This window comes from Agelaius phoeniceus, chromosome 8, assembly GCF_051311805.1.
Source record: "Agelaius phoeniceus isolate bAgePho1 chromosome 8, bAgePho1.hap1, whole genome shotgun sequence".
In the NCBI taxonomy this organism is placed as follows: Eukaryota; Metazoa; Chordata; class Aves; order Passeriformes; family Icteridae; genus Agelaius; species Agelaius phoeniceus.
This window is the reverse complement of record NC_135272.1, coordinates 20,759,466-20,773,999: the sequence shown is the minus strand read 5'-3', so window position 1 is coordinate 20,773,999 and position 14,534 is coordinate 20,759,466. Positions and strand designations below refer to the sequence as shown.

Genomic DNA, 14,534 nt, shown 5'->3' with positions numbered 1-14,534 from the left:
TCAAATTAAGTATTTTTTTATATATCAATGAGAATTTGTTGTCACATTTTGAAGAACTGGAAAGCAAAACCTCATGAAAATGCTGAATTTAACCTTACAGCAAACCATGCAATTTTTGCCAGCTTTAATTTGCAATGTAAATTTTTTGTTAAATGGGTTCATTTCAACTGTAAAAAAACGACAGGAAAAAAAATTTCCACTAGCTGTACTTAAGAATACTAGGAGAAAAATATTTCCGTGTTTTATCCTGTATTTTCACAATTACTGGGATTGCTTCTCTTTCTGTTTTCTTCAAGCTTTTGCCTTAGTTTATTTGGAGAGATTTTTACAGGTTTCGTGTTGGTTTCTCTCTGCCATTTTTGTACAAGGCACTTTGGGTAAGACTTCTACCATTGCAATAACACTTACAGTTGTTATTAGAGAAATGGTAGCTTCTTTCTCAGGTCTCTGAAAAGGTGGTGCTATTTAACTCAGGCAAGGACAGCTCTGGCTGTGCCATTCTGGCTGCATTAGAGCTGGCAGCACTGTTGGTTGTATCAGGAAATGTGGGCACTGCAGCAGTGCCAAAGGCAGAGGTGTTGCACTGGTCAGCTGTCACCTTCACGGTGGTTATGGGTTCCTCATCAGTGTTGGTCTTGTGAACCCCAAATGGACAACTGCAGTGACCCCTAGACTTCCTCATGTCCTTTTTAATGCCTTCTGGAGGATGTGCTTGTAGCACTGCCTGCACTTAGGATCGAGGAGGTGGCAAAGGGGCTGGCATGGAATTGATGGTAAAGGTACAGATGGATGTTCCAAATTTACTTTTTTCCAAATGTCTGTCTGCTACTGTGGGAGGATGGATTGTAGAAGAATAAGAGATAGTGCTAAAGGCAATCTCACCCCTGAGGAGTTGCAGCTGTGCTAATTACAGGTATTAAGAACAGGCCTGCCCTTAATAGGCTAAGGTGTACCCAATGAGTGTTATAAAAGGGTGGGCTGGCTAACTGAGGGACAGTTGGGGTTAGTTGGCTGTGCTGCAGTGAAGAGGAAGGAGTCAGCTGGCCCTGAGGAGCTGCCCATGAGGTATCATAAAGAAGGTATGAAAGTTTTATGGTATGACAATGACATACTCTTCCTCTGATTTGCCACTCAGGTTAGGGGAAAAACTGGTCCAAATGCACCATTTTATATATATTCACTAGTGGCTGTTGAAACAACACCTGGTTGAGGCTGTACTTATACTGAGTGGGAGGCAAAGGATACTGTTTTTGCAAATAACCCTGGGAAGATTAATCTAACCTATGTATGGAAGGTTGCATTCTGTTTGCCTTGTCAGGCAAAGTGGAGATACTGGTGCCACAATTGTTTTGTGACTGGGTGTTGGAGCTGGTTTAATATAGGCTGACTAAGAAGCAAAGCTTTTCTTTTTTAACTTTATTTGCTGTGTGTTGATGGGGAAGTATTCATTTAGAGAATGTGGCTAAAATTCTATCAAACACTTCAATGCTTGAAGAAATAAAGAAAGAGAGGAAATAAGATCTTGACTTTCAATTTTGTAATAATGCAATATGAAGGCCAGATTGTAACTGTAGATGTTCATTTCAAATTTAAATATTTAGCATTTTCAGTTGTCTGTGAATACACGAAAATTCATTACATTAAGATGGAATTTAGATCTTTGACATGAAGCTGATATTTTCATAGAGTGAAAAATATCAAGCTGACATTATACTGTCTCATTTGATGACTTCCAAATGTCAGAGTGCAGTAACTTATTCATAGGGACCTCCATGTCTTGTGATAGTGTCAATTCAAAAGACATTTACATCGACTTTTTTATTTAAACATGTAAAATGGAATATGCAAAGTGGCAGAGGAGAAGGGGAAAGACCAGGGCAAGGAAGTTCTTAATAATAGAATAGAGGCACTTCTAAGGCTAATTTCCACCACAGCCTTCTTTCTGACAGTGGCCTGGCTGTGCTGCTCCCTCCCAGCATCTTCCTCCTCCCCTGCTCAGCCACCTCATAGTTCTTGTCATTTCAACACAAGTTAGGGGGTTAGAAATCCTGAAAAGTAACCCTCCCCCCGCCCTTAGCCCTTGCTTTTAAAAGTGATTTTGTAGTAATAGGAGATACCAGATTTTGTCTGGGAGTTAATTGATGCCTATATAATTTAGATCAAATTTATAAGGTGCTTGTATAGCTTGAGTTAAAAGATATCAGTATAACCTGATGTATCTATATAACTTGATATCAATATAACCTAAATCATCACTTTTTATATATCTATATAACCTGAATTATAACTTTCATACCTATATAACCTGATATAAATAACTTTTTATATATTGTAATGGTATATGGTTAACTAGTTGCTTAATGCTGAATAAACAAAAAAGAAGAAAAAACTTGCCAGGTGGATAGCTTTAGAGATAGGTAATTATAGTATTAATGATAAATTGACAACTTCAAAGCCAATTAACCACAAAACAAAGAATTTGGGCTGCTCAAGACCAGATAGACCAAGGGACACGGTAACTGCTCATGTTCTGAAGACAAAGTTGAAAAATTCAGATGTCAAGAAGACCTTGGAAGCCTTCATCAAAGACCCCTGATGAATTGGGGAGGTACAAGCACAATGCAAAAGAACGATCTAATAACCACCAGATCACACAGTGTAAATGAGTTCTGGAGCCTATGTGATGATGTTGTAGTGACACAGTGACACTAAGCAGTACTTATGCATAAATATACCACAGCACAGACACGGGTGGGTGAGTTAGGTGAAGATATCCCCCTCACCCCCAGCGCTGCAATAAGCAAACACCTGCTCTATAGACGTCCATCTATGGGGATTTATTTCCAGCCTGTCTTTCAGGCATCATAATGGTGCTGTTGGCAATGCACAACCTCGGTGTGAGGGCTGGTAACGGGCTTGTGAAGCCACGGTAGTTGAGTTAGGTAACATTATTTTACTCTCCGCAGGGTTGTGTGTGGCCGCGATCCTGGGGTGTACAGCCCGAGGCCGAGCCAGCTCTTCCTCATGTGGGTCAGACCGTCGCGCAGCGCTCCGCTGTGGGACAGGGCCGGACACGCGGACGCGGCTCCACCTGCGGGCCGCACAGAGCGGCCATTTTGTTCCTTCCCTGCGGCGCGCTCCGGCCGGCGGCGCCCCCTGGCGGCCATGGTGCAGACCCCGCGGCCGGCAGGGGGCGCGGCGGCGCGCGGCGGCGGCCATGTCGGAGCTGGCTCGGGAGGAGCTGTCGGCGCTCGCCGCCATCTACTGCGAGCCGGGCGCCTGCGAGGTGCTGGCGGCCTCAGGTGATGCGGCCGCGCTCTCTGCCCACAGCCCGGGCTCTCCGGCCCGACCGGGCTCTGGGGCCGCTCGCGGTGGGGCTCAGCCAGGGGCAGCACGGGCGCAGTCGCTCGCTGCTGTCGCTTGTCGCGTGTCCCTGCCCCGCCGGGTGTCTGTGCTGGCGGCCGCTCTTGGGGCGCGGAGCCCGGCGGGCCCTGCTCAGTGCCCTGCGGGGCAGCGCTGGGAGCGGGCTGGCTGCTCTCTAGGCAAACGAGCAAGTGAATCTCGTACGCGTTAGCAAGCCCAGCTGTTTTCTGGTAATACTGAGTAGGGTACAGCTGCTGCAGTGCGTAAGAAGCATTGGGTTATCTCTGTATTTTTCTGGGGTAAGCTGACTACCTGGGCATTGTGACGTGCCAGACGTTACTGCTGCTTCAGCAGAATACGTACGGCTGTAGGTTTTACAGGGTACTGAGGCTGATGTGTCGTGTCTGCCGTGGGTGGAATGATCAGGTTTGTAGCACTTGCTGCCATTAGCTGCTGGGTGCTGTAGACAAGGAGTGCAGTGGATGCCTTCATGGTTTGTGCACCAGCCATGGTGGCCACTGATCAGAGCACAGTAGTAAAAGATGGCTTTTTTCAGTCTGTGCTGTATGATGCTGTGAGGATGCCCCCTTTAACAAGGGAGAATAAATCTCAGTAGTTCCAGTGTACAATGGCAGCTCTGTCAGGCTTAATTGTCAGGTAGGATATGCAAGTGTTGGTGTCCAGATCCAGGCCATTAGTAAATTTTGCTTGGTGCCTAGCACAGATGTGACAACTCTTAGATATATATGCACGTGTATCTCTCTCCAACAAATAAGCACAGAGTATGCCTGTGTTGTGTACCACGGGTCCCCGGTGTCTGGGAGCTCTTGCAGGGTTCTGCCCAGCTCCCCAGCACAGTGATGGACTGGGAGCAGGCTCCTGCAGTGAAGTCCTGGGCAATGCTGCTGAAGGTGGATGTAGTGGTCAGATTTTGTCTGCACATGTATGTATTCAGCCCAAAAGAACTGAGATTGATAAGGAGAATTTTTTTACTGTGAGTGTGACTGAGTGCTGGAGGCTGCCAGGAGAGCTTGTGGAGTCTCCCTCACTGGAGATATTCCGAATATCTGCATATTGTCCTGGGCAGTTGTCCTGTTGTAGTGACTGTGCTTGAGGGGAGAGGCTGGATGAAGGCATTAGTGTCTGTAGGGAGCACAATTAACCACAGTAATCTAAAACTACCAATTTTCTATCTAGATAAATGACACACCTCCTGCTCTAGTGCAGGCATGTAATTCTGCCATTTAATTTTTTTAAATTGGTATTTAGGCATGTATTTTTAAAACGTGATTGATGAAATGTTTCAACTGAGTTTTTTTTTTTTAAGTGAAAATTCCAAGAATGTTATTTTGGGCATAGTTTGAAAAAGCAGTATCCAGGCTCATCAGATGTTAATTTTAAAAAACGTGAGCATATCCGAGCATTGCATATACACATCTGTTCCTCCAAATCTGTTGAAAAGTGTAGGCACATTCTTCTCTGTGCTTCATATATGGAAAAATGATTTTGTGTTTATAAGTTACTAGAATCTAAAAGGTTTAAAATCCTTCTTGGACATAAAGTGAGGTGCCACAAGTGCGCAATGGGAGTAGACTATTTTATTTATATTGTTATGTGATCTTGGAGGGCCTCTAACCAGGCTGTGTTCATGATATGGTAGGATCAGGTATATTTGATTGGTTTATGTAATTTTCTGCTGGCATTGAAAATACTATTTTACAACAATGACTATTTGTATTTTTCTTACACTTGGAATTTACTTGTTGGAGCTGTAGAATCTCTAGTCAGTATACAATTGACTTGCACTCCAGTCATTAGATTCTATTTGCTTTAGCTCTTCAAACCATGTAAATTGTCATTGACCAAGGGTGCACAGACATAACTTCCAGGAAGACTGTTATGTTATGCAATTTCTAAGACATTAAGAGTAATTTGTGTGTAGATCCATGGGATCAAAAAGGAGGCCATTGGGGATTTGTGGTTTTGAGAAATGTGAGAGAATGCTTTTACAGGTCTCTTGGTATGGTAAAAACTTTGGCTTTTTGGAATTTAACAATGAAGTATTCAGAATGTAAAATGTGTTTTTATCAAAACCAATGTGTGGATGAATTTAAATAAACTAATTACAGTGTATCTTTTTTACCTTATATATCTGTTTGCAAAGATTAGTGTTACAGATAGAAATCCATAATTTAATTGTTAATCTGTTCTCTTTTGGTCTGTTCACCAAGCTTGCTATAAAAATATATTTAGATATTCTAAGCTTGTACGTTAGTAGGTGCCATATTCTGAATTTAAAAATAGACTGCATGTGTTGCATAAAATGCTTTTGGGCAGGAGAGGAGGGGGATATCTGTCTGGTTGACATGGAACATAAGAAAAATTCTGAAGTATGCTAGAGCTAAATATACTGATAAGCATGCAGCTATGGGGGGAAATGAGTTAAAATGTATTGAGTTTGGTCTGATTAGTGCATTAAATGCCAGCAGAACAGTCATACCCAACCTTTTATTTCAGAAATAATCATCATGTTGCTGTGAAGACAACTCGGCCCTCGTAGCATGTGCAAACAAAGGAAATATTTCTTTGGAGCCAGGTTGTGCGGCGCGCCGGTGGTTTGCTCTTTGTTCTGCCACTGTCTGCAGCGCTGGTGCAGAAAATGGACGCTGCAAGGTTTATTTAAACTTAGATGCTGTAGCCCTGCAAAGGTTTTGAACTGATTCTGCTTTCTAAAAAAGTAAAGTCTGAAGCAGATGTAAATGAGCACGGCTGGGCTTTTCCTGATGGCTCAGGGTGATACACCTTGGGATGCGAGGCTGTTCTGCCTCCTTCAGGTTAGTTCATCACAAGGAAAGGTGAGATTTTTGCAGGTTTAAGAATAAGATCACTGCAGCAGGAGGCCCTTGTTGGAGGGGCACGGTTGGCCTGTCTAGCCCTCTGTTCCTTCTGAGTTGGTGAGGTCTGTTGTGACAAGCTAGTGGAAAAATCCTAGGAGGATTATCTGAAAGGTAACCTGTTTTTCTGTCACTGTAATTAAGCTGGTGATAGAGTAGTATTTTTCAATTTATATAGGCTGTGCATTTTAAAATCTCGTGGCAACATAATTTAAAACAAAGTGATTCTCAGGCAGGATTTCAATGGTGCTGGCCGCATTCACGCAGATGCCAGGTGGGGCTGCCCTGAGTGGGGCAGCAGCGCTGTCTGGGGCAATGGCTGTGTGTGCAGACAGCTCCGTGCTGGCCAGGAGGCTGCTGGGGGCCCCAGGACACGCAGGGCAGGTTTGCTGCCTGTGTCTGTGATTGTGTGTGCTGAGCCCAGTGTAATGGCAGAGGAGCTACTGCTGCTGGCACCCAGGAAGAAACACTTGTTAGGGCAGCAGAAAACAGAATTTAGGAGTGGGAAGGCTTGAGGTCCTCCTCAGTAACTGCTGACCATGTGCAAGGGTTTTCTTGGAAGGCTGGTGTTTTTCTGAGGAATGCATTTGTCTCAAAAGTGGTCTGAAACCTTTGATAGGGACTTGGAGGATAGAAGACAAACTCCTGTTGGCAGGAAATTACTCTTTTGGCATGTGGTGCCCGTAAATACGGGCGTGGTTTGGTGTGATTTCATTGAATTCACTGGGATTGCATCTACTGCTTTCACCACTGAATTTGACTTGGAGACTTCTTCATAGTACTGCTAGAATTTGATTATTGGGTTTGGAGGGTGTGTTAATTTTATTTTGTGACTTCTCTGACCTTGAGAGTTCTTTGTATGACCCAGGAAGGAGGTTTGAAAACAAGCCCTTGGATAAGTTCTCTAAAGTACTTCTGTCTGTCCAAGTCACTTTTAGCTTCTTTCACTTTTTAGTAGGTTTCAAATGCAAAATCATACATTTTATGTGAGAGGTTGGTTAGTGGCATCAGTAATACTAATCAAACATAATTCATCTGACTGTCATGTAAAGGAAGGCAAGGTAAGGTAGAGGGGGAAGAGTGCAAGTCACTTCAAAAGACCGGCTCTGAAACTCAGCTCTCCTCTAATCTGCCTTTCAAATCTGGCTTCTCCTGCCCTCATAGAGTGAATCAACCTGACATTTTAGCAATTTTTGAAAGAAAAGGAGTGAAGTGTTTAGAATGCATCAAAGGGGTGAAGCGGAGAACATCTGAAGAAGATCATCTTTTGTCTGATTGATACCCTCTTACTTCATGGCAGAGGAGCAAAAGAAAGGTCTTTGTCCGTGCTTTTTACTTTGTCAAGTTTTGTATTGTTTTTCTGTGAAACTTCTGGTTAAGAAGGTTTTATTTCATGAAATGAAATACTGTACATAACTTTAATATTAAGCATCTTTGATTATATGATTTATCAGGATGATGTGATCTTCCAGCCTTTCCTGCTGCATACTGAGTGTATCCTTTCCACTCTGAAAATAATTCTTAAGTAGCCCTACAACAGATTTGAGCAGCTATGAAGATATATAAACATACATTAATATGAGTACATACATAATTAGATATGTATTATCTAGGGTCAGGTGTCCAACAGGGATGGTTTCCTTATGTTAGTGCAACTGTTGTAGAGGAGTTGGCAGAAAAGATTTAAGTGTATTTTCTCTGCAAGTTGTAGGGGACAAAGAATCTGACTTCTTTCTTTCCAAGTCTCTGCTTAGTGTGGAACTGCTTTTGAATGATTGTCTTAAAAAATACCTGGTGCAAGTCTGTTTGCCTTGCATTAGTATTGATGTTAGAAGTCTTACAGATTTCTGTAGGAGTAAACTTAGGGCAGTGCTGAGCCCATCCAGAAAAGTCTCTATTTTCAGTTGCCCTTGCTTTTGCTGTTGAGCTGTGGAAGCTTAGTTATGTGTTTGAGAGAGACAATTCTTTATTACTGGCTTGTCTAGACTTTGAAAGAGCCAAAAGGTGTGAATGCTTTGTAGAATGTGTTAATAACTTTTCTTCTACTATGTTATAGAAGTGTTTCATTTCAGGATTCCCTGCAGGTATAGCTTTAGCCATTGGTTGCAAGTCCCCACCCTGCAGAAAAAAAAATCACTCCCTCTTATTTTATAGGAAATGTCAATTATTTGAGTTGAATTGTTAAAGAAAATAGTATGATTTAATGATAAATATGTATTTCAACTTCAAGCTAACTATTAATGTTGAGTTTTTTTTCTATTTTCCAGAAACGCATGGAATCTCATTTAGAATTCAAATCAGTGTGAAAGAAGTGCTGGATACAGATGTACTTTTAAAGCTGTTATTTCATTTACCAGTCAATTACCCATCAACCGTACCAGATATTTCTGTTACCTCAGACCAGCTTACAAGGGCCCAGTGTATGGATGTGAGAGAGAAATTACTTGAAGAAGCCAAGAAGCATCTTTCTGAGCCCATGGTACACGATCTGATCCTTTGGGTACAGCAGCATCTTAAAGATGTCATTAAACAATTGGCAACAGTTTTCAATGAAAAACCTACTTTGTCAAAAGTAACAGAAGATGGTATCTGGATGCTCCTTTTGAATTTAGATCACATGAGAGCAAAAGCAAAATATGTGAAAACTGTGGAAAAATGGGCTTCAGATCTAAGGCTGACTGGAAGACTGATGTTCATGGGCAAGATAATATTGATTCTTCTTCAGGGTGACAGGAACAGCATTAAGGTGCAGGAACAATGAATGCTGACTAGTTCTATTGATTTACCACTGAAACCTCTGTGTCTGAATATTTTGTGTGTGTTTTTCTAAGATTAACAATTTTGGAAGCAAATTGATCATTATGAGACTAGGAAGACCCAGTGACTTTATTCTGTATTAAAGAAAAAGGTGTTCTATTCTGTCTACAGTGATACCTGTGGCCTGTATTGCTTTGCTTCCCACTGGAACTATACCCCCATATCCTTTTGTTTCCGGACCTTAATATGCCTAGCTTCAGTTTCCTGTATTTCCCAAATGTCCCAGAAATTGGACAAGTTTTTGGTGAGGAACTAATAACAGACATATTTCTAACTCATTATTAACTGTCTCTTTCCTTGACTTAAAACCATGTGGTGCTCCTAGTGCATGCATGGGCTTTGAAATTTTTGTCTGTATGTACAAACTCCCACTGCCTTAGGTGGGTTTTTGTGGTGATGTTGGAGGAGAATGTTTTGGCTTTTCTAACTCATGTTCTCTTAATCAGTTAGGCCTGCTTAGCTTAAAACTGATGAATAGAAGCAGTTGTGCACTTTTTGGCATGGGCACTTTCAAAGTTTGATTGCTGTGTTTAAAAAAGAAAGACTACATTTTGAGTGAGCTTTTGCATTTTACTAAACTTTGAAACTACTAGGTGACATTTAATATTTTGGGATTTTTTTTTTGTCATTTAGGAGTACTTGATTCTTCAGAAAACTTCTAAGGTAGATGTGGACTCAAGTGGAAAGAAATGCAAAGAGAAAATGATGAGAGTACTGTGTGAGACAGAACTACAGTCCCAGCATAAAAGGTATAATTTAGTACTGTTGTGGGTAGAAAAGTAACAGAATTGATAATAACATTCTGACAAATCCAGGCATATTCATCAGTTTCCCTTTTACAATGTAGGTTTCAGACGTTTGAAGTCAAAGAATATTCAGCACCGGAGGAGTTACAAAAGGAATTTGAAACTGCAGGACTTAAAACTCTTTTCTCTGAGTTTGTGTCTCCTCTCTTAAAGTAAAAGAAACCACTGGACCTCTGACCAAAGCAGTGGTTGACTGCAGATGCTGATGGAAGATAAAAGGACTAATGTGGCAAAACAATCTTGAAGCTTTTCTGCAAGAAATACCGGTAGTAGTCCTCATTTTGCAAGAAAAAGGCAATTAATACATTAAGAACTGATACTTTTTTGACATTCATGTCAAAAAAACAATGTGATGTTGATTGTTATAATTGCATGGCAAGCATGAGACAGGGAAGAAATAATGATAAAAAAATAGTCTTCTAGTCAGACTCTGTTTTATAGTCCCTGTTTTTCAATGCTCTGTTTCCTCTCTCTCATGGTAGAATTTGTCAATAATGGCTTGTTAGAACACGATTAATTTTGCTTTGGAAGACTGTATGAAGATATTTCCATAAAAACATAGCAAACACACATTTAAATATGTGAGGACAGCATATAATTAATGTCCCTTAGGAGTTCATATGCTAATTTTTCATTCTCCCTTTAATTGATTACAAATACTAGATAGTTGATTTGAATAAAAAGCTCATGTCACTTGAGGCCTGAAAAAAACTTAGAAGTGTCTTTTTGAATATTAGTTTTTATTCTAAAATTTATAAAAACACCCACATGGAGGATTTAAATTGATAAAAAGCTGAGGTAGAGCCAGTTATAATATTTTCTTTGATTGTTTACAGATGCCTTTTTGTGTTTTATCTAGTTTTACTGTCTGTGCAACTTCAGATACATTGATTCAATTAAACTGTTGGAGCAGTATATACGCAGACTTTAGTCTTCCATCTTTCAAAGCTTTTGCCAAGTTGTTTTTGTTTGTTTATTTGGGGTTTTTTGGGTTGGCCACTGGCCTTAGCCAACCTGTAATTTTTTTTATCAGTAGTTTGTGTTTTATATCTGTATAATGTTACAAATTGTATGCATACTTTTATGAATTGTGCAAGTTCTGTTTACCTAGGGAGGATTGGATACTTATTTATTATGATTATTAATGTGTATCCTTTGGTTTCTATTTTACCTGAAACCATTCTCTAACAAGACTAGATAAATTATCCAGTAATAAAAATTTTGCAATCGTGATTTTCTTAGTAGCTGGCACTGCCATTTGCCATTTCAATTGGCTTTAGCATGTAGCTAACATGTGCTTTACTGCTCTCTAAAATTCAGTCTCAGAAGCCAAATGTCTCATGTATTCTGTAATTAAACAGATTTGATCAATTCAGTATAAACTAATTTATTTCCATTGTTCTGGGGCAAGACCAATACTATTTGTTTAGTTCTGAAAGTGTGGTTTGGCAAATCATTATGTAAGATCTGATTTCCTGTTTCATGCTCAGACCATGAGATCATACCTCTTCCTTTATATATTCTAGAAAAGTAACTAAAGCAGACTAGGAAGATTTTTATATTTTACTGTTTGAGATATCAGATGCATAAAGGGTTCTATATTGTTTGAGAGTCTCTAAAGTTTTTCAGGATTTTGGCGATTTTCCTAATATAAAGTGTCTCAAATATGTATGTTGCATGTTATTTTATGCACTGATGCAATTTTACTGAGATAGTAGCAAAGTTCTTCTTAGTGAGTATTTCATGTTTACCACATACAGTACTTCAGGCTCAGCAGAAAAGAGACTGGCTTGAACAGATTTTACAAATCTGTTCTATATTATTTTGAAATTGCTTCCTGAGGGACAGGAAATCTAATTTTCTATCATTTTAAGTGCTTGTGAAGATGAATCCTCACTTTTACAAAGAAGAATAAAACAGAAGTATCTTTAAAATATTAAAATAACATGTATTTTAAATTGCAGTTTCCAGAATCGAGCTGTTCTCAGGTGTTGAAAAATTGTGTCAGTGCAGTATAAAGTTTTGAAAAGCTGTAGAGAATGTCTCCTTATTCTGTGTGACTGATCTGACAAATATCAAACTCAAGGCCTATGCATGTACAGCATAAGGAAACATAATCAGTATCTCTCTGCAAAACTAAATTGTTAAGGTTTTGCCAGATGCATTGTAAACCTGCTGATTTTAGGAATCAGGTTAAATGGCATTACCTACTCATGTGATCTCAAAATGCATGTGACTTCAAAAATAACTGAGCCATAAGTTGTGATCATCTTTCTTGCAAGATTAGATGCAGACTTACTGAAGTTTTCCTCTCAACTAGAAAAGCCATTTATGGTGTCAGTGGCTACCAATTGCACTTGAATATAAACCTGTATTTTTGAGTTTTACTGCCTGATGCCTTCCTGGTCAACTGTTTGGCCAGAGCTGGCCTTGGAACAGCCAATTGAAAAAGTTAATAATTGGGTGGGTTGCAGCTCTCTCCTGATGTGTGCTCATCTTCCTGCCAAATGAAGTTGTAGGAAGCTGGATGATTTCTGTGTTTCAGGAGATGGAAAATGCAATTTTTACAATGGATTTTTACCATGGTTAAATCTGTTACTCACTAGCTCACAGTGGACAAATCCACAAGTTCACTGTAGGAAAGGACTACAATTGATAGCTTGGTTTGATGTGCTTCAGGAAAATTACAAATCTGATCAGCTTGATACAGTTCAGACAGCAGAGAACATGAGAACTGATGTCAGTCTGATTCTGTTAAAGCAAATGCTTTTGCCCACCTATCAATCAGTCACTTATTTTGAAGGGTAGGAGGATATCTTCTGTTCAGACAAGTAAACAATATTTTTAAAGGCTGTTCTTCTGGACGGATGTTGCAGCTGTCTGTTAAGTGATGGTTTGTTTGCATTCATTGTAAAAAGATCCGAGCTAGCCTGTGAGCCTCTGGGGCACAAAAGTCATCAGAATGGGTCCTGTGGTGCATGTTCTGCCTTCCAAGGGAGCTGAGGCAGACACAGAAGAACAAAACGCACAGATGCAGAAGAATAAGAAGCAAGGAAAAAGTGCATCACTGTGTAAAAAGTGAAGTGCATGTAACTACTGCAATCTGAAAATTCAGTTGCAAGGAAGAAGAAATCCACAAATTAAAGGTGATTTAACAAGTTAGAAGCTAGCTTTCTTGTGGATGGGATGTTATAAACAGTTCTTCAAACACCATGGTCAGTAAAGCCTTGTTTCCTGTGGCCTTGCTAGTTTCTAAGCTATAGCACACATGAAGTCTTCCCTGCAGGAGATACATTCCTGATGGTGCTCTCCAGGTGGGTTCCCCCGTGCCTGGTATTGATTGTGCATAAATTGATTATTTCTTGCATAAATCTTTAAGGTATGAGTAGCATTTTTTCACCTGTTACCGTCTTCATCAAAGTCATAGGTACTTGGTTTCTTTCAGGTTGTTAACCTTTCATTTTAATTGAAATGACTTCAATTCAGAAGTTCTAGGAAAACTTTGTAGTAATAATATGCTTGCTTCTGTATAGACAGCACAGCTGTATAATCATAGTTTCCTTTAAAAATCAGGCTAAAATGAAAGATGTTGCAATAGGAATGACAACTTGAAGAAGCAGGTTTTTTAGGACAAAACTGAGGTTTTCTGGTCTTTTTGAATACCTGTTTTGGTCTTTTTGAATACCTTGGCTTATTAAGTATGAAGAAAACAAAAAATAGGTTGAGGAAACAAGAACAATCCAGAGGAGGGAGATAAATGGAGGACATCAGTATTGGGAATTCACCTGGTTTTTATGCTTAGTCTCAGTAATTCTTCCCCCCACCACCCCTGAATTTGTTATTTGATGTTACAGGGAGGACAGGACACTGTAAGAACTCATATATGAAAATCCTTGACACAATCAATTAAAAATAAATGAAAGTAGATTTGATTGTTTTGTGGATCAGGCTGATTTTTGTGGTTTTGTAGTTGCATCTCATTTTCCTATAATAAGAGCATTTGTCTCTTCTGGTGTGAATGACCCACAAAACCCACTGAATTGAGTATAATTTATATGCAGAGGTACTGTAATGAGCCTTAAGAAACTTCATAGTGGAAAAAATATTTTGTTTACGTTGTTTCTTTTAAAAATAGTTTAATAAACCCTACGTATGGATGATTTAAAGCCTAGTGTTCCTTGATTTGTTTAGCTTTATCTGTGAAAATACAAACATAACCATGCTATAGTACATTTGAAATAAGATGATGAAATGTTGCACTCACTATATTTCTGCCAGAGTTTGAGACTGAAATTGCTTATATTATGAAATAGTGCAACTGCTGGAATCAACTTTAATATATCTTATAGTGGTACTAAGCATTATCTTCCTGTCTTTTTGTGTATAACACATGCAACACTGGCAGCACTCTGCTATGGTATTATATTTTGTATGTATACTTAATTTTTTGTTATCTTATGGAAGAGTTATGATTGTTTATATTTTTAATTATAGACATAAATGGAACTTGGAATATAAATATGCTGATAGCATTTTGCAGCAATTTTTCTCTGCTATGTTCATGTGTTGGCTTTTATATTAGTTTGTGTTGTTGAACTTCAAAGTATTAATTTACAGTGAAGAGAACTCTTTAGGGTGACTTAAAAATCTGCCT

The 14,534-nt window shown here is 39.6% G+C and overlaps 1 protein-coding gene across 3 annotated transcripts; it reads left to right on the top strand.

The window, feature by feature from the left end:
• Positions 1 to 3,174: 3,174 nt before the first annotated feature.
• RWDD3 (RWD domain containing 3) lies at positions 3,175 to 14,046 on the top strand. Of its 3 annotated transcripts, XM_077182214.1 has the most exons (5): positions 3,190 to 3,302; positions 7,422 to 7,572; positions 8,525 to 9,003; positions 9,708 to 9,823; positions 9,922 to 14,046. In XM_077182214.1, the coding sequence occupies exons 2-5, from the start codon at positions 7,551 to 7,553 to the stop codon at positions 10,034 to 10,036; spliced, it is 732 nt and encodes a 243-aa protein (XP_077038329.1). In that variant the 5' UTR covers positions 3,190 to 3,302; positions 7,422 to 7,550; the 3' UTR covers positions 10,037 to 14,046. The 3 variants fall into 3 exon arrangements, with proteins under 3 accessions (XP_077038327.1, XP_077038329.1, XP_077038328.1); XM_077182212.1 differs by lacking the exon at positions 7,422 to 7,572 and having other exon boundaries at positions 3,175 to 3,302; XM_077182213.1 differs by lacking the exon at positions 3,190 to 3,302 and having other exon boundaries at positions 6,211 to 7,572.
• Positions 14,047 to 14,534: the final 488 nt, after the last annotated feature.

Coding starts and splice junctions, on each gene's coding strand:
- RWDD3 (XM_077182212.1), top strand. CDS start 3,218: ATGTCGGAGCTGGCTCGGGAGGAGCTGTCGGCGCTCGCCGCCATCTAC. Junction 9,004..9,707: donor GTGACAGGAACAGCATTAAG/GTGCAGGAACAA, acceptor TTTGTCATTTAG/GAGTACTTGATTCTTCAGAA. Junction 9,824..9,921: donor CTACAGTCCCAGCATAAAAG/GTATAATTTAGT, acceptor TTTACAATGTAG/GTTTCAGACGTTTGAAGTCA.